Below are 25,081 nucleotides of genomic sequence, written 5' to 3'. Positions count from 1 at the left end.
TGTTTTTGTGGGTGCTTTGTTTCAGTTTAGAAAATGGGCAGCAAGAATACGAAGAGGTATTTTTTACTGCTTACATTGCTACTGTCTCCCTGAGAAATTGCTTTGGATGTATTCCACTGAATTTAATGAGAGAGTGCTTTTTCAGGAGTATGTAGTTTGTGTGATTCATACTCTGTTTAAAAAGATGGGGCTCACATATTGATATAGTTTTTAAAATGACTTGTCTATTCTAGACACATGTTCAGTGAGGCCAACCAGTTGGTGAGCCATGGTCTGTGCACAGAAAAAATTCTGGTATACTTTGCCGACTGCATACAAGTAAAAAACTTGTCCACAAATCTTTTGATTTGTCACAACACAAAAGTCCCACTTTTGCAATCTTATCGTAACAAAGCCATCCAGAAAGAGTAAGAGTTGTAGGACCAGGTTCTTTGTATGGAAACAAAATTCTAATCCATATTCTGCAAAATTTTCAGTAATATTATCCTCAGTTATGCATGTTTAAAATATATTTTATTAGATTTATATAATATATATAAAATTTATATTTATATAAAATATTTATATATTAGAATTTATTTTTAGCATACTAAGAAAAACTAATAGCAAGAAATTAATAAAGCAAAGTAATTTCAGCTTAATAGCAAGTTTTAAAATTTTGCAAGACACATGGTTTCTGTGTAATGAAGCAATATCCTGAACGAAGCTGATGGATACATGAAAATAGTGAGGAAACTGCAGCTGGCAATAATACTGGGGTGACCGAAAATCTTTGTTATCTCTAGATCTAATCTTTATTAAGTCAAGATTCTGAGGGATCAAGAACAAATCTACATGGGCTTTAAACTAGTGGCTTTTGTTTGCTCTAAGGCAAATATGACACTCTAAGAAAACTGCGAAAAATAGGCTTTGAAAATAATAATAATAATAACAAAAAAACTTTAAAAAATGCTGTTACTGACCATTGCAAGGTTTAAGAAAATTACATGGTTATCTCTGCTTGTGCTGAAATCTTTCCTTTAGTACACTTCCAATGGTCATCTTGCTTTTGCCTTGTCTGAATAAGACTGACTTTTAAAAATTTTAATAGTGAAGAGTGAGAATATGTAAAATGCTCTATTGTGAAAAACAAATCAAAATACATGACTGTTTCATCTCTCTAAAATAATTAAACATGGTGAGTAAATCCACTGTCTTTCCCCCATCATGGATTCTTTGGGCATACAAATGTTGAAATGAAGGGAAGGCACAGATGAGGCTGATGGACAGTTATCATCTGACCCTGACAGATATCCCATCCCAGCTCTACTGAGGAGAGACTGAAGGGCATTATCATTCTCCTGAGTTAAGCTGAATCCATTACACCAAATGGAATATATATAGTGCACAACAGTAGGGTTTCACCATCACCTCCTATCTATCCATTTTCTTTCCTACCCTCCCCTTAGAGGTTTTTTTCTGACCTTTGTGTGTGTGTGTGTTTTCCTGGGAGGTGTGACTTGGCTGATTAAGGCTGTGGCATGTCTTGTTTCACTGCTATGAACCCATGACTAAAAGGGCAGCTAAAAGCAGCATTGTAATCATCAGACTCTGCTAGGAGTTTGCCAGGTTTTAGAGTGGTTGATAAGACCATGTGCTGGATCTTTCTTCTTCCAGGTGCAAAGGAGTTGAAAGTAAGAGATGCACCAGAATAGAAGCTTTTTTTTGTTTCTAATTTCTGTTCTTTTCTCCCCTTCACTGTGTGGGTTTTGGTTTGCTTTAAAGAAGTAGTACTGTTTTCAACTAACAATAGTGTTGGTTTTTTTTCCAAAGTGACACTTATTGCCCTCTTTAAAACAAATTAGAAAACTTATGAAAACTTTCTCTAAACACTATAGGTTAAGGCAATGGAAAATGAAAAGTTGTTCATGCTTCTGCTTGATGTGTTTTATGTTTTTCCTAGTTATTTAAGAAAAGAGCCAAAGCATTTTAATTTTTACTGTGAAATCAAATGGACATTTTGAAACTCTTAATCCAGGTATTATACACTGTCATACTCAAGTAAATACTTTTGCCTCACTTTCTCTACCAAAATTAACACACTTCCCTTGTTATTGAACAGAAAAAATTCTCTTGAACGTTTGGGGAACGACCCAACCACTTGGACCTCTGTCTGACAGGTGTCCTACCCTGGATTCTTCATAAAATTTACTATGAAGAGCAGCTGTAAACATTGTACCTCTGACTAGCAAGAACACTTTTCTTCAAATACAAGTAAATGTTACATAATGTCAACATTCTCCCAGCCTTAATCAGAGACCAAGATGTCCTCCAGTTGCAGGAAGCTCCTCCAGTATGTTTTTTAAACGGAGCAGAGATTAAGCATGATCAAAGACTTTACTCTCCACTATTTGGAGCATGTGTGTAAGCACGCTACATGAATTAGAGGGATTCTGCTTCTAGTTTGGCAAAAATTAAAGCTGTGCATCATGACATATGAAACTAAACAAATAAACTCAGCTCTGTGGGTAAAGCCAGTTTTCTGTGCCACTTCAAGAGGACTAGACAGCACTTTTCAGCTGCACTTGCACTTAAAATGGGCAGAGCTCAGAGGGGTGGCTATGCAAGCACTGCAAGGGAAAATAAACACATGGAAATATTACTACAAATAGCTACCTTCTTGAAATTCAGTATATATTTAGTTCCTAGGTTGATTTTGTCTTTCACTAGTAGTGAAGGATAATGAGCTTCAAGGACTGTGGGGACAGGCAATTGAAACAGGACTGGGATATCTTGCAAAAATAACATTAAAAGGACAATGGGGGATCACACTTGATGGGAGACGAAGTGCAGAACTACAAGTTTGACTACTTGAATGACAAAGCTTTATGTCCAAGTTGATTAAATGCCCTAATTTGTGCTTCTTTTCCTTGCTGAGGACTAATGTGTCATTTGAATGTTTATCTTGCATGTGAACTATGAATGTATGAATTCTGAGAGCAGATCTGAAGTGCAGGACCCACTGCATGCAAAAGTCACAGTTGTTTCCCTTGTAGCTGAATGACACTGAAGTACAGCTGAAGATCCCAACAACCAACCTTTGCTCATACAAGCTGGGGCAGGGGGAGAATAAGCAATAGCAATATTACTGTAGAGAATAGTTATCCTAGAGCTAGGATTACCTGATGTGGGCAAACACTGTTAAACAGACCTTAGGGTCTTGCTTGGCTTTAACTAAAAATAAATGCAGCTGTCAGTAGAGAAGATCTGCTACGTGGCCTGAGTGGGAGCTTGTATCCTTGACCAATAATAAAAGCAGATTTATGCAACAGGCCAAATCAGTCTTGGTTCTGTCATTCTATGATTCTAATTCAGAGGAGATATTGCAGTTGGTGCTGCCATATTTGCACTGACAGTTCCACCCTCATTTAATACTAGCATTAATATGTATAGTCTCATAATAACTATTCTGTGTGGTAAGACCAGGAAAGAAGGTTAACATCGTTTAGAATCACTAGATAGGGACTGAAATGGATTAGCAAATTATGTCTTCTTGTTAGCATGTTAAGCAAATTGTTGCTTTCTCCTAAATCAGCATTGTTAATTGTTTATGAGCTTGTTTGAATAGTTTCCTACAGCAGTCAGCTCAAAATCTACTAATATTGTTCCAAAACATAAAATCTTTATTCTCTGCTGCTTTGTAGTGATATATATATAGGTAATGTGGGTGTAAAATGTTGTAATTCTGTTGTGAAAGGGCTTTACACCCACTTTTTGGTGGTATCAATGACTACACATGCTAGGAGGCTAGCATGGAATCAAGCTTTTAAAATAAAATTCAGTAAGCAGATTAGGCAGAGTTTTCAGAAACTTTGAGCTGCAGAGCTGCTATTGATGCCAGACATCATGATGTATTGTTAAAAAAGCAAGTGTTAATTGGACAATTAAAATCCCCATTTACAATATGCAGAAAAGCCTGGAGGTTCTGCTTTAATGTAAAGCTGAGTGTTACAACTGAAACCATGCCTGCCTTGCAATGAAGTGTGGACATTTTACAAACCTCTCATTTCTAAGTGGGTGACACTGCAGTGCAGTTTCCCTTCCTTTCTTTGGAATATGTTGGCCTGTCAGAGGTGTTGAAGCAGGATGGTGCTTCAGTCTTCCTGTGGCTTGAGAACAATTGCTCTACTCAGACAAACATTCTTCCCTGAGCTGGCCTTTTCACGCTGAGATTACTCAGGTTGGTCCTACTGAACTAGAGTAATAAAATCCCCAAAGTTATTGAAATGACCTTGGTAACCTCAAAGAGAAGATGGTCTGAAGTGGAGTAGGAGTGATTCTCTTGCTTTTAATGAAGTGAAACCATTCTGCTCAGAGTGACTCACTGACAGGGCTTTTCAATAGTTACTTCATACGATATGGTTTCTATGTGATTATTTTGCTGTATCACAAGGCATGCAATGCAGTATCTTACAAAGTTAACAGGCTGAACAGGGAACTGTTTATTCATTAGAAAAAGAGCTGCGCACTAAAAGGAGTGAAAAGAAAGCTACTGCAATGTTATGATTGATTTTGAAGATTGAATAAAGAAAAGCAAAAAACGAGATGGGGAAATACCTGATATATTCACCGATAATAATCTACTTTTTCAGTTACTACGAAATTAGTCTCTGCTGGCGGATGAGCCTGGAAAGCAGGAGCACATTAGTTAAGAACACTGAATGATGCAAAGAGCAAAAAGTTCAGCTTTATTATTCAATGACTCATTAGTGTATTGTTGAACCTAACAAGGGTCATTGGGTTTTAAGCAAGATTAAATTAAAACAGAATTTTGTACATAGTAGGAATACCCATTGTTATTACAAATCAGCTATAACAAAGATTTGAAACAGATATTCAACCAAGATCAACTACTTGTGTCTGGAAAGTAAGGGAGAACTAGATACTTGCTGTTTGCATCAGTTCTTTGCTTGCCGCAGAAGGTGACCAGAAACTGAACTTCACATTTAGAATTTTAGATCCAGTTTCTCATAGCAAACTGTCTGTGTCTTTAAAATAACAACAGAAAACTTTCAAAATCTTTCTATTTCAGAATTCAGAGAATTGTGCTGTACAGATTTTGATATAGATGCATGCCAGCATTTCTCCTTATTTTGTCCAGTAAGCAGTCACAAACAAATTCAGTTTCCAGTTTCTAGAGGTGAGGTGTTTTATTAGTGCTACAAGATGAGATATTAAGAGCATAAACAAAATATGTATGTAATATAGTTTCCTCACAGAGCTTCAGAAACCATTTTATTTTTAATTATAGAAGTAACTGAACCATAGTAAATATAAATCTTGTGCTCAAGCAAGAAGAATGTCTTAAGTACTGCTAATGTCTTGCTTTATTTATATTATACAAGACTCCAATTAAGGAATTCTACTACTCCTTTATATTAACTATTGTTTTTAAAGAAATGAATCTATGTGTTTCTGTTTTACAATTGCCTTAATTCACATTTTCTTAAAAATAATATTATTGAAATGGACAAATGTAATGAATAATGTCGGTTATTTACTGTATGTCATCGTTCAGATACTGAATCTACAACAGTTAAGTGCTTGTTGTGACTGGAATGTAATCTCAGTGGTTTTGGTTCTGTTACTTCCATGGAGCTTTCACTTAATGGCTACAGAGACTAATCTTGAGTTAAGAGCCAAACATTTTTTTTCCTCTGCGTTACTGCAGTGTTTAGATTTGTGGCTTTTAATGTCAAAAGGAAATTACAGCTCATGCATGCCTTTCTAGGCAGAGTAACTCATGTAGAGGACATTAGAATGACTTAGAGGAAGTCTGGAATCAACTCTTCATAATTACAAAGAAAAACAAATCCTTTATCTAGTGTAATTATCCTATATTTAAAAAATTAATAATTAGCTGTGAAATCTGGGCACCTGTGTTTTTACTGGTCTGTGAAATAATGGTGGGGAAAAAGCAGCCTCATTACAGATTTTTCCTATGAATATATATCTATTGCCCCCCCAGTTATCTGCTCTGGCACATGTACATGGCTATTTGTGCTTTTGTACAGTATTTAATGCATACCCTTCTGACTTTGTCACCCAGTGAGGGAGCAGAAGTAATACTCCATCACTTACATGACACCACAGACATCACAAAAGCTGGTAAGAAGTGTTCTAAGCTTAAAGCTTTCTGTAACTCTCAAAATGATGGCCTGATTTATTTTTTTTAACAATTATGAAAAACAAGTATATTAGTAAAAGACTTTGCACACAACTTTTGACTCAAAAACAGCTAACAGTGAACTGTTCACAGTGAACAGTCTGCCTACCAACAGTTGTAACCCTGTACTTGGGTTGTCATTGTCTCATGACAACAAATGACGTGTTTGCGTTTTGGCTACCTGTGCATCTGATTCTTACATTTCAGTTCCTGTTGGTTCTCTGCGTCTTCTGCGAATGTTCAAGTCTTTAAGTTATGATACACTTGAAAAAGCGTACTAGAAATGGCAGGTTAAAGGTAAAATTTAGGATATTAATGTAGTGACATTGTGGTTTGCAGGTTTAATATTCACAATTGAAAGATCTTGAATGTTTCCTCCTTCCCTTCCTCTGCTTCCTCTTTTTTCTTTCCTCCAATACTAGCAGCTTCCTTGAGCTACTAGATTGTCACCCCAAATAATATCTATAAGAAAAAGAAATGTCAACTGCTGGCATAATGCATATTAAGTTGGAGAATGGTCAATCCAACTGAGTTTTGCATTGATTACCAATTTCTTTTATCACTAATTTATAATAATTTTAAGAAATGTAAAAATTTTCCCCATGAAAGTATTATTCTCTGAAGACAGAAGAATTCTTGGTTACTTCTCTGCCTTCTCAAACAAGTGTCTTTTTAGATAGACAAGCTCTTAAAAAGGAAAAGAAGGGGAAAAGGAAGAGGAGGGAAAGGAGAAGAGAAGGGAAGGAAAAGAGAAGGGAAAAGAGTATATGTATGCAGTGTGTTACTGAACTCTGGAGTGATCATTATAAGCATATAACTAAATGGTCCTAGCTATAATTAGGCTTCCTTAAACTCAGCTAATCCACAATGAAATCTCATTTTAAATTCAATGTTGTTTCTGAGTCACAGTTGGGACCTAAACTAGCATGGATTTTACATTGCTTCCATTTCATTGACTACAGTGGTAATGATTTATGACTTATGATAGGAGATGCAATCTCTCTAGTTTTACACCATTTGGAATAACATGTTTTCAAGATTGACACCTGGCTGAAAAGTCTGACATGCTGTAAGAAAGAACAGTGTGAGGTAGAAAGGATGGTACTGCCCCATTTCATTCATATGGGCATGACAGAGAATAGTAAGAATTCTTCTGTGAAGGAGAAAACAGTGTCCTAGTATATTCTGCTAGATAAAATCAAACATCTGGGAAATCTCTTCATGTTACTGAATACTGAATGTTCACAATACTTGTTATTATTTATTATAGACAGCAGACATGATTTGTTTCACATTATTACTTTGTGTGTGTGTGTATACAAACATATCTATGCATCTTCTAACACTATATTAAGTTTCTTAATCTAGATGGTTACAATTTATTAAATTAAAGTGCTAACATTCTCATAACAGGGTCAGTTATGTGCAGTTCAGAATCCTGTTGGGGTACCTCAGAAGCGCTATCACACTGGTGCTGCTGTACTGTCTCTGCATCACACCAAGACACCTGTTTTAGGGGGAAAATGGTGAAGGCATATTATGGATCCTCACAGTGCTGCTGCCTTGATGAACTAGGGCTGCAGGAATCACACAGAATCCAGAATGTTAGCGGTTGGAAGGGACCTCGAAAGATCATCTAGCCCAACCCCCTGCCAGAGCAGGATCACCTAGAACACATCACACAGGAACATGTCCAGGTGGGTTTTGAATGTCTCCAGAGAAGGAGACTCTACAGCCTCTCTGGGCAGCCTGTTCCAGTACTCTGTCACTCTCAGTAAAAAAGGTTTTCCTCACCTTTATGTGGAACCTTCTGTGCTCCAGCTTGCACTCATTGCTCCTTGTCCTATCATTGGATATCACTGAGAAGAGCCTGACTCTGTCCACCTGATGCTTGCCCTTAACATATTTGTAAACATTAATGAGGTTGCCCCTCAGTCCGCTCCAAGCTAAAGAGACCCAGCTCCCTCTGCCTTTCCTCATAAGGCAGATGTTCCACTCCCTTCATCACCTTTGTGGCTCTGTGCTGGACTCTTTCAAGCAGTTCCCTGTCCTTCCTGAACTGAGGGGCCCAGAACTGGGCACAATACTCCAGATGTGGCCTCATCAGGGCAGAGTAGAGGGGGAGCAGTACCTCTCTCAACCTACTAACCACACCCCTTCTAATGCACCCCAGGATGCCCTTGGCCTTCTTGGCCACAAGGGCATCTTGCTGGCTCATGGTCATCCTCCTGTCTAGCAGGATGCCCAGATGCCTTTCCCCTACTCTGCTCTCCAACAGGTCACTCCCCAACCTAGCTCTTGCTGTCCAAAGGCAAAATGGACTAGGTACAGGATCTGTCATAGTGACAATTAGAAATGTACATGGAGATGAGCAGGTATAAAACAGGATTTTAAGAAGACAATAGTAAGAAGAAATTAACAAATGGAGCAGTACACGGCACACAGCACATCACATAATGTGGGAGAAATTCTGATGATTTGAAAGAGTGCTTGTAGGTTGGATAAAAAAGCAGCAGACATATTACATGCATGTTGTAAGACAACTAGTTAGCTAACAAGACATAAATTAGAGCTGCAAGGGAATAGCAGTTTTCTCTCTAAAACTTTTTGTTAGTCTCCAGAGGCTTTAGTAAAAACTGTAACTACCCAAATCAGTATGGGCTAATTTTGGCAGAACTATAAACTTTTTTCTCTGCATTTTTCTGTGGAAAGCACAGTTGCCAGTGATAAAAATCCTCAGACTTGTGGAAAACAGTGGCCACAATCAGACGTCACATAGACTGAAAATGAGCAAATGAGAGAACACAAAATTAACTGCTACGGGGTTGACTGGCATCTTGAACTTTGGGACTGGCAGTCCTGTAGCAGGACCCTATTCTACCAAGGGCCCTATTCTTCCACACCTCCACAAAAAAAAAAAAAAAGAAAAAAAAGCAGCAATTCCACTGAATTCCACCTGCAAATACCAGCCATTTAAGGTGTTTATTCTTTCAGGTTTCCTAGTGGTTCATCTAAGCAACAGTTCTGCCAACTTTACATGACTTCCTGTTATAACAGAAACTACTATGTTATTTCCACTTAGAAATAGTTGTTTTTAATGATTAAATGCAATTAAGCATAGCTACTGATGAAAACCTCACATCAGCCAAAGTGCATTCATTTTGAAACACAAGTCCAAAATCCTGAACATTTTGAAACCATTCCTGATCATTTCCTGTGGGTAGAGTAATCCTGTGTGCTTTCAGTGGAAACAGGAGAGGCACATACCTTGCAGATGATTGGTGTGAGTAGGTAATGTAAAGAAATTCAAAGCTATGTCCAGTAGGAATGTACTTAGCTTGTTCAGCTGTTTTTGTGTGTGTGCTGACTTTATATTCTATATGTATTTCATAACCATATCTAATATGCATTTTGCACAGCTGTGTATATAATATTCTATGTGTATGGTGTATGCATATATGAATATTTGTCCTTAACAAATAATTTAACAAGAAGCTGTGCTTCCAAATGCATTTGATCTTTATCATCGTGTTTCAGAAAGTTTTCAGGAGAATCTTTTATCTTTCCTACTTTTGTTTCCAAAGCAAATTACAATTAAGTAGCCAGGTGTGGTGCATGTCCCTGTTTCTGCATAGTATCTTTTAAACCAACTGGGAAATTCCAGCAACTTTAACAGAGGGCTAATAGTATCATACATGCTCCTAGTCATTTCATGAGAACAGATGCAAGGGTAAAGAATACACCAAAAAGTATTATTTGTTGCCTACAAAACTGCAGCATACATTTAACTCATACTAGGTAGCAACAAATCTGCATGTTAGAGAAGTATTACTGGCCCAGCATGGAGAAGCTTCAGCTGGAGTTTGCATCTTGCTAAACACCAAGAAATCTAATTACAAGCTCCAAATCTGTAAGAAACCAGATATCATCATTTCCACAGTTCTTGGAATGCCTTTCATTATGTCATAATATTGTACTGAAAATGGTACAAAATGTTTCAGCCACCGATGTTCTAGTGGACTATTTACAGGTTTTCTTCCTTTTCTTTATAATGTCCTTGCCTTACATGCAGCAAAAGAAGCAGGCATCTGATCTACTACTCTCCTTAAAAGCATGATGTAAAGTATCCTGCATGTTCTGTAATCCAACAAAGACCTTGGTCCTATAAACCCACGTGAACTGAGCTTTACAACCATATGAAACATTTGCAAATTGTTTTGTTGGAACTAACTTGTTCTGTAAGTGGGATGAAGTGCAATTGTGTTTGTTCAACGCACCTTCATGAAAACTAATTTCTTAAAATTATCCAAACTCAGTACTTTTCCTTGTAATAGGAGTCTGTTTCAAGAAATCTCTCTCAATTGAAACAATTTGGAGGAAGGGATATTTAAGAAGTTTGAATTTTGCAACAATATGAAAATATGTCTTTCACTATGTCCTGGTCCCAGGATACACTATTTTATCATACTTAGAAAAAAAAAAATTTAGTCAGCAAAAAGTTTCAGAATCAGTAGTAACTAAAAACTGATGCTCCCCCCCCCAAAAAAAAAAAAAAAGAAAAAAAGAAAAAAAGGAAATTATAAAGGAAGTGTTTAAGCTGTCATAACTCGACTTCATTTGTAGAACCTCTGTATTAAAGACTCATAGATCACTTGCTCTAGAGACCTTAGGGGTCTTGGCTGGTCTTGCAATTTCCAACCTGTCAGAAGAACAGGTTTTTTACTGCTGGAAGTAATGATAACATCTCAGGAGTCTTTAATACTATTTTTTCACAATGTCCTTGAAGAGTGTAAAGTTACAGACTGTGGGTATGGCTTCTCAAGAAGCACCATGTCTTCTGTTATGCTAGTCACACACTGTGTTTACCAAAGATCACTGTGACTTCATCATATTTACTGGTTTTGGTCCTGCTGTGGTCACACATCCCTCACACATTTTACTCTGTCAAAGGACCAATGTTCATTTTACTGTTTTTTTTTAAGATATTCTGATGTCCTGACATCATGACCATTCCACCACATGAGCAGAGCCTCTCTGCTGTGTAGTTACGCCAGAGTGCTGTTGATATTGGAAGTCCTGCAGCTGGTGTGGGTTGCCAAACTTCTTTCTGCTGGGCACCTGCCTTCCTCACTGCCAGAACTCATGTGTCCTTCCTAAGGTACAGACTGCAGGAATGCTCATGGAAGATGAGCTATTCCATGGCAACCCTCTGCTTTACCCCACGGTAAACACACGGTCGCTGTCCTTGAAGTAAATTGTATTTTAAAGCCTGTTCATTCACCCTGGATTAAGCTGACGCGCACGGCGGTAAGAGGTCAACAGCCAGTGAAGCCACGTTGCACCTTCCACCTCATCTCCCTGAGAGCGCTGTCCGCTGGCAAAAAAAACTCCGGAAAAGACCTGTAAATTCTCCCTCTCCTGAGGGAGCACATCTCCCAGTGCAGCACATCACGCGTAACTCCGCAGGGACAGACTTCCCCAGGGAGACAGACGCCGGCCCACCCGGCCGCTCCCGAGGGAGCCGAGGCAGCCCCAGGCCCCGCGCCCTTGCGGGGCGGCCGCCCCGCCCCTGGCCGGGCCGCAGGGGGGGCAGCGCCCCCCGAGCCGGGCCCCTGCGGCGCCCGCAGCTGCCTCTGCGGGGAGAGCCGGGAAGGGGCGCTGGTGAGCGGCTCTGGCGTGCGGAGGGCGCGGGCTGCGGATCACCTGCAGCAGCGGGGGGGCCGGGAGCTCCGCCTCCCCCGGTTAATCGCATCCCGCTCCCGCCGGGGCCGGCGCTGGCAGTGCGCGGCTGGGCAGAGCTGGCCACCTGCGGCAGGCGCGCCGGCACCTGCGCCCCGCTCGCAGCGAGGGCCGGGCTGGGGCTGCTGGCTCCGCCGCCCTCCCGCTTGCCCCAGCCCGGTGAGGCGCTGCCGTGAGGCTCCTGTCGCCGCCAGCTCCCCGCGGGGAGTGACCGCCGCCTGCCCGCCCGGGCTCCGGGATCAGCGCCCGGGAGAAGGAGAGAGAGGGGGAGCCATGGCCGAGGGGGGCGAGGGCGAGGACGAGATCCAGTTCCTGCGAACTGTAAGCGCCGGGCTTGCCGTGGCGCGGGGCGTGGGGCGGGGGCTGTGCGAGCGGGGGCTGCGGGGCACGACGCCCGGCTCTTGCCCTGAGAGCTGTGGGGCTGGGGGCACCGGGGAGGGGGGAATCCTGTCTGCGCGGGGGTGGGAGCCGGGAGGGGCAGCTGTCAGGCAGGGCTCCGCAGCCCCAGCCTCTTCCCTTCCAGCCTGCGGCGTGTGCCCCGCGTACCTGCGGGCGGAGGGGCGAGAAACAACCGCCCGCTCTGCTGGCGACGCCGGGGTGAGCGGGAGCGGGGATGCGGCGGTGCGGGGGGACCCCGGGCCGGGCGCGGCGCGGTGCGGGGAAGGGCATCCTCGCCGCCTGCCCGCCAGCACCTTTCGTCCTGCCTTCGCACCCGCCGTTGTGTCCGCGTACTGCAGATACTAACCGAGCAGCCCTCCCCAGCTTAAAAGCTGCAATCACACTTCTGCAAAAATAGAATTGGGGGAAAAAAAAAAAAAAAAGAAGATAAATCTCCTCACACACCCCGCCCCCCTCCCCACCAAGGTTCCCACTAACTTGCAGGCGTTCTCCTTGCTGAGCACGGACTAACACGGGTTGGGGTTTTTTTTGATGTGAGCATCCTTTCTTTACTTCTGTTTTCTTCAGTCCAAAGCATGTTAAGGCGCTAGAGCATTTCTTCCCTCAGTTTAATTAATACATCAGGACTGCTGCATTTTATGCGTATATGGATGATTTTTCTTCAAGCAGTGTTTTTATTTGCCTTCTGGGCCATCTCCCAAGTGCTGTTTATACGCACAATTCTAGCAAGTTTTGCAGGTGGGCATATTTGAATGGTGCTGTACACAAACCACAGTTTGAGGAAAAACTGCTGAGACATTTGATAAGTAGAGCTAAAACCACTGAGACTGTGGGGTGAAGCTTAGATTCTTTTTTATTAGTACAATCTGATTTAGAAAATGTTAGTAATCAATGTCTTATAAGAAAATAAATTTAAAAAGGAGGGGAAAGCAATGTATTACATGTGAAGCATATTCATATGCTGTTTGCAGCACTGTGAATCCCGGATCTCGGTCATCTTATGTTTATTTCAATCACAAACCATAAAGTAATAGATATGCATCCTTTTATTAATTTGTTTGTTTGAGAATTCTTAGAAAATCTGATTGTACCGGCAATACAGCTGTTACGCAACACTGACATGAAGATTGTCAACTTTTTTGCCTCTCAGTGTTATGTGACTTCTGTTGTAGTGTTGTCTAACACCTAAAGGCCAAACAGGAAAATACTTCTCTGAAAGATAATTCGTTATCTCAGTTTATGAGAGTTTTATTATTAGTACTTCTCATTTGTTAACATTTTTGGAAGACTTGTGCAATGCCGGTCTTACTGCAGGCTTGGATGTTAAGCTTAACTCATGGAAGGGCTGTTATCTGAATACTTAATAGGGAAGGAGAAGCAGTGAGCATGCTAATACTGCTCTGCACATATACAGTAATGTTAAGCTACAGCACCTGACAGCAGCAGCATGTTATGTAAAACAGCACTCCTGATAATATACGTCAGGCTTAATACAGATTCGGCAAACCCAGCCTTGGACAAGGCTTTAAAAAATTTTAGAGTGTTTTCCTGGTGGTAAAATGACCTTGGATATGGTAAACTGAGGCATGGGCGAGGATTTTTGTGTAGTGAAATAAAAAAGCCTGGGAATTACCCTTTTCATGTGAAGTTTTGAATCTCTAATCTGTAGTTGTATGTAAGCAGTTCCTTCCACTTTGTCAAATTTATAACACGTCTTTGGAAATGTTGGTTGCTTGCTTAGTGATGTCTTCCTTCTACCTATTCTTAGAAAATTTGGATTAGTATTCTCAAAAGCTATTAGATGTGTGTAACTTTTTGAAAGGCATTGGTAGAAAGCAGTGGAAATTGAGTATTACCTTGTAATTGCGGCAGTTTCTCTTTCTAGTTATTTATTGTTAAAACAGTAATTAGGGACAGACAGACATAAATGGTTTGATAGATAAAATAGAGCTTTTCATAGAACATCTTATGCAAGCAGAAAAAGCTTTATGTGCTTTGAAGACCTTAATGATGACATCTGTAGACCTACTACATGTAAACAGTGATTTTCATATTTTCTGCTTTTGATAGGACCTGATTAACTTTCTAAAATGGCAGGTTATCTTTCTGATGTTTCAAAATTACTGTAGCATCTTTAGCGTTTGCGCTGGAATGTAAACACAGTATATTATTTTTAATGTTTAAAGAGAAATAGGGGATTTTATTAAATTAAAAAAATCCTTTATTTACATTAAGCTACAAAACTGAATTTGTATTTGCTATCTACAAGTTGATTCATAATGTCTTTTTCCATTCCTCTTCTCATGAAATCCTGTTTGCCTAAATGATTCCTCTTCTTTGTTTACTGCTTTTGTTTCTTTCTTCTTTTTGGCTAGGGTGGCATTACGCATATCCTCCTAAAAACTTGCTGCTAGGGTGGATTTCTCTTTCTTTTGGGAGCAATTGGAGATTAATACTTCTCTTCTGAGAAGGGAACATGACCTGTTAATGCTCTGGATTTCAGCCCTTGCATTGTTTGAGATAACTGGAATTCAGCTCTGTGCTGCTCAGTTCTCCTCAAGGAAATGTTCTATAATCCTGTGAATTTCATGCTTCTCCACAGACAGGCTCTACCTCATTACTTTGCTGGATACTCCAAGTGGAGATGACCTTGTATTATGTGCAGACTTTTTAGACTTGGAAGTACATTCTTCTGACTTCAGCCACTGAGTGCTTGAATGTTGTACAAGAAGAGTGAAAAGGAGCAGGTATCCTGCTCCTGGTTTTATTATTTGTGTGTATGGGGAAGACTTCTTCCCTGTTGCCATGGTTTGACTCAGGATTGACAATTAAACCAGCAACAGTAATGTTCTTGATCCCCTCCTTTTTTCCACCCAGGTAGGGAAAGGAGAGAGAATAATAGGAGGGAGACTTTCTGGATTGAAAACTAAACTAGACAGCTTTAATTAAATACTAATGATAAAAGAAAATATGTACAAATATATACAAGTGTGTTCAGGAATGTGAAAAACCCTGTTGCCTCCCCCTAGCAACTCCTCTGGCACTCTCCTGAGCTGCGAGCAGCTCTGAATTGTCCTAGAGCTGCTGCAGAGAGCAGCAGAGCAGGCAGGAGCTGAGGGGGGAGTTAAGAGGGTGAGGAACACAGGAGCCTGGGGATCGAGGGTGATGGCTAGACAGAGTTGTTCCCAGAAGGAGACAGAAGAAGGGGTAGAAGAAGAAGCAGGAAGGAAGGGGCTTGACTTCTGTGATCCCTGACTTTATACTGAGTCTTGGGTATATATATAGGTATGGAATATTTGGGGCTGCTTTTGCTGTTCGTCCAGTCTGCACCCTCCTACGGGAGTGTTGCAGATACGACTCTTCTGCTCCTTTAGCAACCGAAAGCAAAACAGAGCAAAGTGTCCTTGGTCTCTTGATAGTAACATAAACGTTCCAGTGTTATCAGTCCGCAAGCTGGAAAATTTGCTACTAGTTAAAAGAGAGCTCACTGAAGGAAAACTAAAAAAGGTAAAAAGACCATTCGCTTTATCCTGGATCAAACCAGGACACCTGTAGAGGATTTTTTTTTTTCAATACTGGAACAGAGAAAGATGTGGTTTTGGATTGTTTGTTTGTTTTAGGATGCGTATTTTGACCAGAGTTCCAGGAGAGAACAGAAAATATTTTTGCCTAAATGCATTGGCTCCTTCTATGATATATACATGCAGGAGCTGTTTTTTTTGTAGTGCAGAATCCCTGTAAGGAAAGGCCTTTGTGTGAAGTGGAGCGGTAAGCTGATGAGGATAAAAACGGTTGTGATATTTAAAACAAATACTGCCTGTTTGTATGTCTTATGTTAGTTACAAGTGTTCTGAATTTTGGGAGCAATATGTACCTAGGAGTGATGGGAACTGTGTAACTTAGCCATTTGATCTTGGGCTGTTTCTGATGCCAGTACATTCGGTTTTTCTGGAGTTGTGGCGTTTCTTAAATTAAGGCAAGTCTTTTAGATGTTTAGGAGACACCACCAGGACACACTAAAGTAAGGCTGACAGGGTTATGGTCTTTCTCACTGTCCTCTGAGACAGTGAAGACTACCATGCCTGTCAGAAGTCAGAAGCATAATCACTGTGAGCAGCACATTTTCACCAGGTCTGTTGGAGTCATCGTCTCCTTTTAATCTCTCTCTTTTTTTTTTTTTTTTTTTCTTTTTTTTTTTTTTAAGATTGGAATGCTGGTGTGTGTACTGTGTGCTCTCTTCTAAAGCTTTTTGTCCATTTGATTAGCAACTTGCAGTAAAATAGGATCTTTTGCTTGTGTGAATGTATTCTGTGCTACCTTATTTTCTACATGGACTTAATTTTTCAGAGTTTGACTGTAAGGGAAAAGTGTAAGGATAGTTGCAAATACTTTTAAATGAAGTTAAACATTATTTACAATTTATGTTTGACATGCAAAAGATTTTATTCAGTCAGAGCTGGGATTTGTTACTTCAGATAATAAAATAACAGAGTTGATGGTGGAGAATTTTTCTTCATTCTGAAATTAAGAATGTGTTGTGGTCACGTTTCAAGGACAACAATCTGTGGTTCCAGAGTAATTTCTGTTCCAGATATTCCTCGTTATAACACAATGAATGTGACCTTAAATTTAACTAAAAATCATCTGCTAAGGTGCCATCTTGAATGAAGATTCTGTGGAATTAGAGGACACAAAAGGAACCTGGAAAAACAGGAAGATTATTGTAAATTAAGGAACTAAACATAAAAAGAAGTGCTATGTGAATCATTGAAACAGAATAGGAAAAAAAAAAAAGAGTATTTTTTCTTTTTTTTTTTTTTTAATCCCTTGATGCTTTTCATATGCTGTTTATCTTTAAAGGGGTCTTTCAAAATGTGTTAGATTCTGGTAGCTGCAGTTGTTAAACATACAAGCACAGCTGCCAGAATGTACTGAAGGAAATGCTTAAAAACAATCTTGGATATTAGGAGCAATTTTAGAAGGAAAGAACACTGAAAAATACTTTGGCTAGCCTTGGTTTATTTAAAAAAGTATTTCTTGTACCTATCAGTATGTAACTTCTGAAGATTCACCAGGGACTGGCACAAGAGACCACTGTTTACCAGCTCATGTGAGGGCTGGCTGACTGAGATTGCAGCATTTGTACCTTCCTCTCTAAGGCACTGCACTGCAGTACAGATACTGAATATGATCTCAAATTCTATTTTGGAATTGAGCTGGACAGGCTGTTTGTAGTGAACAGGTTTTAGCTAGGACAAGTAGTCAGTTTTATTTGGGAATCGTGTGCACATTTGATGTACATTTTTTTTATTCCAAAATTGTTTGACAAACATTTTATACTACCATTAAAATTATACTACTGCATAAAATCAGTTGTCTAGTCTGTGTACTGTCTTGTCCAGTGTTTTGCCTCTGGCAGTTGTCTTCATCAGATGTGTGAGGAGGCTGCAGAAGCTCTGTACCAGATAGTTGGTCCACCATGGAAGTTTCTACTGTCCCTGTGAGTTGGTTGGCTAATGTTCTGAGAAACAGAGCTGTTCTTTCTTTCAGTGTTTGAAGATGATTGATGCATGGTGCTCTTCAGCATTGTGAACGCCTGACCCATTGCAGGAACTTACACTGTTGGACAGACTGTAAAGACAGCATTCCAGTTTCTGACCTAAGACAGAAGGACATGGTCTCACAGGCTTTGACATCTCTTTCAGTGTCACCAGGATTTTGTATCTAGAGTTGGCTTGCAGGCAGAATGGCTAGAAATGGGCACATAGTGTTTTTTCCTGTGTAAATGCAGGTTTATTTCTTAAAACCACTGCAAAACTTTGGGAAAATTCAGTTTTATGGTTGGAATTACTCTAAGCTATGATGCGAGATTTTCTTTATGGCTTGTGTGTGATGAATCACTTCTGGGAAATCAAACTCTATGAATTTCTGGAGATGACTGTCCCTTTGATGGTACTAAGATACAAATAAAATCACAGCAGTTTTCTGTTTGTATTTTTAATTGGTGAGGGTTTTGCTCTTCTATCCATTACCAATAAGAATTTTGCTATTGATTGCCAGTGGCCAGTTCCTCAAAATAGTACGTTTTCAATTCAAGTTATTTCTAAGGTTGAATGGGTAATGTTTTCCTGATAATACCATTACGGATTTCATCCCTGAACAAATAGTCTCCTCTTCTGTGAGGAAAGTTCAGTTTATCTTACGTGGGAACTTCTTACTGACTTAGGAAACTGAGAAGCTGAGTTCTGCTTGGACTGAGCTACTTGGCTTGAATTTTCTGCTAGATCATCGAGCATAGGGGGGATAGAGGGAGTAGCTAATGAAATATGTAATCTGAGCACCTTAAATGCCTTATATTTTGTCTGAATTCATTCCTACACATAAAACAGCTGTTTCATTTGGTATAACTTTTCCTTTGTTGGCACATACTTGCATTCAGAACATGAATTCTTTAAGTAATATTAATGTTCTGAAGTAGGAGGAAGAGGGTATGATTTTCCAGAAGAAGTGAAAAACAAACTAGTAAGGTGACTAGAAAAGTAAAAGCCAGTGCAGACTTTTAGTTCCAGTATCTTTTCAGTGCTTTTTCTTAGTTTAAAATGCTTTAATAGATGCTTCTATAAAGCGTGGCACATAAAATGATAAAAACTTAAGAATAATGCATTTTCTTTTAATGAAAGCTGCAGTGGGAATCCTGTTACTTGGTCCTTCAGACAGCTTGAAGACACCCATTTTAAAACTTAACTGTGGTCAGGTGGCAGTGAGAGCACAGTGCTTTAATTATTGACATACTTATACTCTGGAATTTCTCCCAATAGCAAAGTAAGAATAGCCTGGCATAATTTTTGATCTCTAGTCTGTGTTCTTCTTAAGACCTATACTGTGTTTTGCAAGGGTATGGTATTTAAGCCGTGTCTGTCTATGTTGTCTATACCACTCTGGGAACGGAAGGCCTCTTGAAGAGGCTGCTGTTGTCTGATGCATCTCGGGAAGTGAGAAAATTCATGAAGGAGCTTGTTTAGAGAACAGTTTAGACCTTTTAAAGGCAACCACAGTAATGCAGAGCTTAGTGTAATATTCTCTGCCCATCAGGGGCACAGCAGTGGTATTTCTTTGTTCTTGCTGTGACTAAGAGAGCAGCTTAAGGGCAGATACTGCCTGCAACATCATCACAGAAAAGGTCACCCCAGTTTCCTAACAGGGACTAGCAGGAACTCCCACGTGCTTTTACTGCAGTGTGTTTTATGCTGTGCTCCCTTGTTAATAAATGTGAGATTCATTAACTAAATGTGTTTTCACTTATGAAAGAACTTTAGCTTTGCTTTGGTGTTTTTTACATGTTAATGGTGGTGTAACTTGTCAGGTGAATGTTTTAAATTCTTTAAATGTATTGCTACTTCCAGAGCCCAGTGATGTGTTACTCAGCTTTAGATTTGAATAGGTGAATGTTGGAGGCATGTAATTTAGTAGAAGCTTTGCTTAGATTCTCAGAATTGCTTAATGAAAATAAACTACTATCAATGTGCTTACTGTTTGGAAAGTGAAAGATATGACTTGTAAGGTGGCATAGCATGAGCTGTATTAAATTATTTGACAGTTGCAATTTCTGTTTAAATGTAATTCTAGAAGGGTCAGTTTTACAGTAATATTAAAGTGCTTATAGGAGCAGTCACTCTAGCAGCTACATTAAATCTTAAAGGTGGGTTTTCTCTTTCAGTGTTCTAGCATTCTTTAATGTTTATCATAGTCAGAATGACTCCCTTATAATTACCATGGGCTTGAAGAAAATTGGGAGTAAAATAGGTAACCTAGTAACGCAGCAGACTTCCCAGAGAGACTTTGGCAAAAGTTAGTGTGGTATTCTTTCATAAGATGTACGAATCAGTTAATTTTTAACATGCAAGACATGTCAGTGCAGGACAGCTTTTTTTTTTTTTTTTTTTTAACTGGTATTCTGAATGCTGTAGGACCATAGAGAAGGAGTAGCAAGATCGTTTTGTGAGGCAACTTCCCTGAGGCTTTCAGAGTCATCAGTACTTCTGGTTGTTTTTTACTTGCCTGTGGGAAATAATACCTGATGGATTTTAGCTGGCAGAACAAAATGCTGAAAAATGGCATGTCCTGTCACTTGGCCCCTGTGAAAACTTCACTGGAATCCTGCTATAAAAATGGAGAGCACTGGATTTCTGGATTGTCCCTGCTTAAATTCTTCTTTCAAAGGAATGATGGAAGGAAGCAACAGAAAATTTGCATTGACTGAGTTTTCCTGAGGATTGCCAGTTGTGTTAGTGGAATCAAGCCAGAAATGGCTCTCTTACAGCTATATTTGTTGTCCTTCCAAACCAAGCAAAGCTGCAAAAAATGACTGCCTGGGCTTTGTGTGGGATGGATTAATTGGTTTCATAAAAGGAAAAAGGGGAAAGAGGGAAGTATCTTCCTTTGCTGAATATGCTAGATAATTTCCTTTGGTATGTGAGCATCTTCCCTTCCTGTGGTGGCCAAGTAGAATTCCTTATATAGGAATTTAAGTAGAGTAATGAAAGGAATTTGAAGAGTGTTCAAGGTAAGCCTATGTAATTGGATAGATCTGCATAAAACTTGTAAACTACTGGATAGATGGGTTCACTCACAGATAACTGGTCCTCACTGTACATCAGGAATGTAGCCATGGTGATGAAAATAACCTGTGATGTGCTTATTTTCTAGTTTCGGAGTGGAATAATTTCATTAGAAACTAGCAGAGGCATGCTAAGCACAAGCTAAGTGATTTAACTTATCTGTGTAGGCACATGACCTTCATCCTGAAGCAGTCTTTGATAAAGCATTTTGTTCCAATGTTGATAGCAGCCCCCAATGCCTGTACAGATGGATAAGAATTCTTTAGCTCTACACCAGTCGTGAGAATGGTGTGTGGTTCTAACACTCAGGGTTAGAATGAAAATAAGGATCAATCATGTGACTTCATTTCTGGGACTCTTCTCTGCACATCTATGAAGTAGATTTTGCAGTGCTAAAATTATATACATTTACACAATCTTGCTGCGAGTGCCAGGGAGATGGAATGCATATCCCATTTCCATGCAACAAAAAAGTAAAAACAAACAAAACAAACAACAATATGTGGTGCAGGGAAATAATAAGAATGAAATGGGGATGGAGAGAACATTTCTTCTGGCATTACAGGTAAATTAATAGTCCTTCATCGCTAAAGAGTTGGGTTAATCTCCTTTTAAAAGCTTGTATTAAATAAATGTGTGGTTTGGGTTTTTTCCTGCCTAGGTTGACCCTTATGGAAAACAAAGACCTGTCTGAGGATTTGACATGTGTTAGCCAGTCCAGCAGACAGAAGGGACCACAGTATTGTATTTATACCAACATGAAAGGATTAATTTTGTGAGAACTGTCATAGCAAGTGTAACTGAAGAGATCTAAAGCTTCTAATGAAGGAACTGATACAGATCTGTACAAATAACACTGTATGAATTTTCAGGGCCAAAAATATTAGGTAACATTGCTGAATTGGGATTGTAGAGGCAAAGAATCCATGAAGCAGTAGTCTCACAAATACAAACGTGATGATGGAATAGTAAGGATAGCATGGGTAAGAGTTGTATTCGTCAGTGTGCACGTGAGAAGTATTAATTTCTTGTAGTATTAAAATTACGTAGCAAGTCCTTTAGAAAAGCTTGTGGGCAAATAAACACTAGTAATTGCTGGAGGGTGATGGCTGCATAGGTGAATCCAGAAAACTTCTCAAATGGCATATCTGTTGTCTCACTGTTGACTGAATTTCTGTAGGGTAAGCTTGGGAGCTAATGATTCACATACTAAGATGTTTTATAACAGGTCCTAGCATGATAGTCTGACTGCTTGGCCAGGTATGTCAGCCATTATTTACTCTAACTTTTAATATGTCTAATGTAGTGAATATACGTTTTCCAAGTTACTACTTTTGATATTGGTATTTTGATGGGAAACAAATCTTAAAGCTTACAAGAAGAAAGGATTGCAAAAGAAGTTATCAGTGAAGGCCTGAACTCCATTTTGAGCTGACCAGGGTTCTTGTAGAAATGTTCTGTAATTTTTGTTTTGATATTAGAAGGTTCTTGAAATCCTGTAGAAGAAATGCTGTTGCGTGTTGGATAGTTTCAGAATATCACTTGCAATGTTATGCCTCTAAGTCAGTTTCTGAGATCTGTTGGGAACATCTTGTACAAGAAGGGTACTGTATTTTTTCTGTATGCTTGTTTCCTGGTTCATTTGAAATTTCTTTGGTCTTTCAACCTGAGTCTGAAACTTTTTGTTGAATCTCTCTTACTCTTCCCTTTTAATGTCACAGCCATTCACACACCTCTCTTTGGTATTTGTTTTGATTGCTCTTCCTGATTTAAAGTTTGACAGAGCTTCAACCTAAGCCTGTGGCAGAAAATGCTGTTGTATTTAGTTATGAATTAAAGCATTCATTTACATGGGTAGTGGGATATTTTCCTGAAGGGGGCTCTTAAATTTGGAATGTCTTTCTTTTTTCTTTTTAATTGCTCTCTTGATCTGGCAAAGGACAAGGTTAAAGGCTTCTTCTTTTTCCCCACTCTCCAAACAAGAAAACAAGTGTATTAAAAATGACATACCAAGTTTACTGAGTAGGAGAGAGTTTAGCATGACAACTTCAGTAATACATGTTTCTCCGCATTTTTTGTATTGATGTATGGTTAGTTTGCACTTTCTTTCTCTTTTTTTGCGTGATTGACCCCTGTAAAGCTTCAGCTCATTGAGCTGGAGGACTCAAAATCCTGATTTCATATGACCAGAATTTGTCTAGTAAGGGAGAGGGATGGCATGGTGGAGGGAGGGATGCATGCCAGATCTCATAGTTGAGTTTTCTCATCCTCTTGAGAGGCATAGCTTGTTGCCTGTGTTTTCTGAAAAGTAAAAGGTTTTGCATAGAAAGTGTAATATTTCTTTTTGTATGTAAACTCAGTTATGCTTTCATTTTCCATGGAATGGGTGGAGAATAATTAGTGACTAGGTAGTGAAAATTAGACTTTATGGTCCTGAAGGTGAATGGAGGTGTATTTTTTCTAGGTGAAAAGTGTGGCTAGTATAGCTGCATTTTTAAATACTGAAATATTTGCACCTATTTATTAATTACAGTCACCTGAGAATGTAAGTGCCGGATTTTTTTTGTGGTTTCTTTTTTTTTGTTGTTGTTGTTTGGTTGGTTTTCCTCTGATTTAGGAATTTTTATATCTGTTTTAGTCTACTGAAAATTAAATGAATGTGTTTTAACGATATATTGTGCTGAAATTTTGATGTAATTTATTGATAATGTTACAGGCATCACTTTATTCTGATTGTCAGAAGCAATATAGCACTCTATTTTGAGTTTAGTAGTTGAATTCTAGTTTAAAATGTGTCTGCAGCAACTGCAGCTGAAGCCTTTAAATTTCTTCCTTCCTTATACTAGAAATCTATTAGTGAAGCAGTTATACGCTTTCTGTTTTATTCCCATTTTTATTCTGCTTTTTGTGCTACGATTTACTTTTTACTTGATAGCTGCAAAGTTAAAAGAGCATCTCTGACAATATTCTTCCCTTCCAAACCAATTTTTTTGGGGGATTGCCTCTCAGGCTTGGTAAGTCACCTCTCTGCAGAAGTCCCGTGTCTGGTTTAACGACTTGCTTACTCTGGCCCTCTGCACAGAGGTACATTCTGCTGACTCTGAGAAAACCTGTAGGTGAGAGTTACTGTATCCATTTTCTGTAAAATGTAATCCAATTTCTATAAAGTAATCCAATTAATATAGTGTGTGTTAAATGCTCAGACTTCAGAACTTGATGAGGGAGATTTGTTTCCATGCATGGCGTTTGCATTTCTGTTTGCATAGGAAGGCCTTGCTGCACCTTTTGATTTACTAACAGAATAAACTAACATGGATCGGAACATACATTCAAAGAAGGAATGAGTTTAAATGGGTAGTGAATTGTTTGGGAGTGGGAATGCTAACAAAATTACTTCTTCTTTTTGTGCCTATGTGAATTCCTATCAATGAGTGAGGTTTTTTATGATAATTTATGTCTGTTACAGAATTACAGTTTGACAATTGGAACCACATCTAGAGCTTGGGAAGCGCACTTTGTTGTAGTAAGTTCTTATTCCAAAGTTACGGTTTGCTGTATCGTAGTAATTAGTTTTATTGGGAGGGGCAGAGAAATGAGTTCTGTGTGAGAAATGGGTTTGTAGCCTTATTGTATACCTTTAAACAGATTAATTGGCTGAAGAAAATCCTTATATTCCTTTCAAAATTTCTAACTGGATCTCATTTTCCCTGCCTGGGGAATAAATCATCTAAATTAAAGAAATAAATAAAACCAGGCAGGTTGTTCTAACAGGTTGTTAGGGGTTATTTTATTACCAAAAGGCTAGAATATAAGACTTCAATTACAAATTTTAGTGTGTGGGTTTTTTTTTTTGTTTGTTTTGGTTGGTTTTGTTTGTTTGTGGTGTGTTTTTTCTTTTTCTTTTTTTTTTTTTTATTCCAGAAGCCTAAAAACAAATCCTGTATTACAAAGGCTGCTTCAAGTAAAAATCCAGCTCTCTTACCTGTTGCTTAAATTATATTGCATTCTGGATGAAAAGTAGTTTATTTTAGTATAATATCTAGCAAATAATCTACATCTGTTAAACATTCTATGAATTGATTTGCTGGTCCATGACTGTGAGTGTCTTTATATGGCTATG

At 39.1% G+C, this 25,081-nt stretch overlaps 1 protein-coding gene across 1 annotated transcript in view; it reads left to right on the top strand.

The window, feature by feature from the left end:
* The first annotated feature begins 12,217 nt into the window (after positions 1-12,217).
* Positions 12,218-25,081, top strand: part of RYR2 (ryanodine receptor 2) — a 375,829-nt gene continuing 362,965 nt past the window's right edge. The window contains exons 1-2 of the mRNA XM_051615046.1: positions 12,218-12,265; positions 24,428-24,484. Coding sequence (XP_051471006.1) covers positions 12,218-12,265; positions 24,428-24,484 — 105 coding nt within the window. The remainder of the gene's footprint in view (positions 12,266-24,427; positions 24,485-25,081) is intronic.

The sequence above is a fragment of the Apus apus genome, chromosome 3 (genome assembly GCF_020740795.1).
Source record: "Apus apus isolate bApuApu2 chromosome 3, bApuApu2.pri.cur, whole genome shotgun sequence".
Classification (NCBI taxonomy): Eukaryota; Metazoa; Chordata; class Aves; order Apodiformes; family Apodidae; genus Apus; species Apus apus.
The sequence above is the reverse complement of the archived record's forward strand: the minus strand, read 5'-3'. Positions and strand labels throughout refer to the sequence as shown.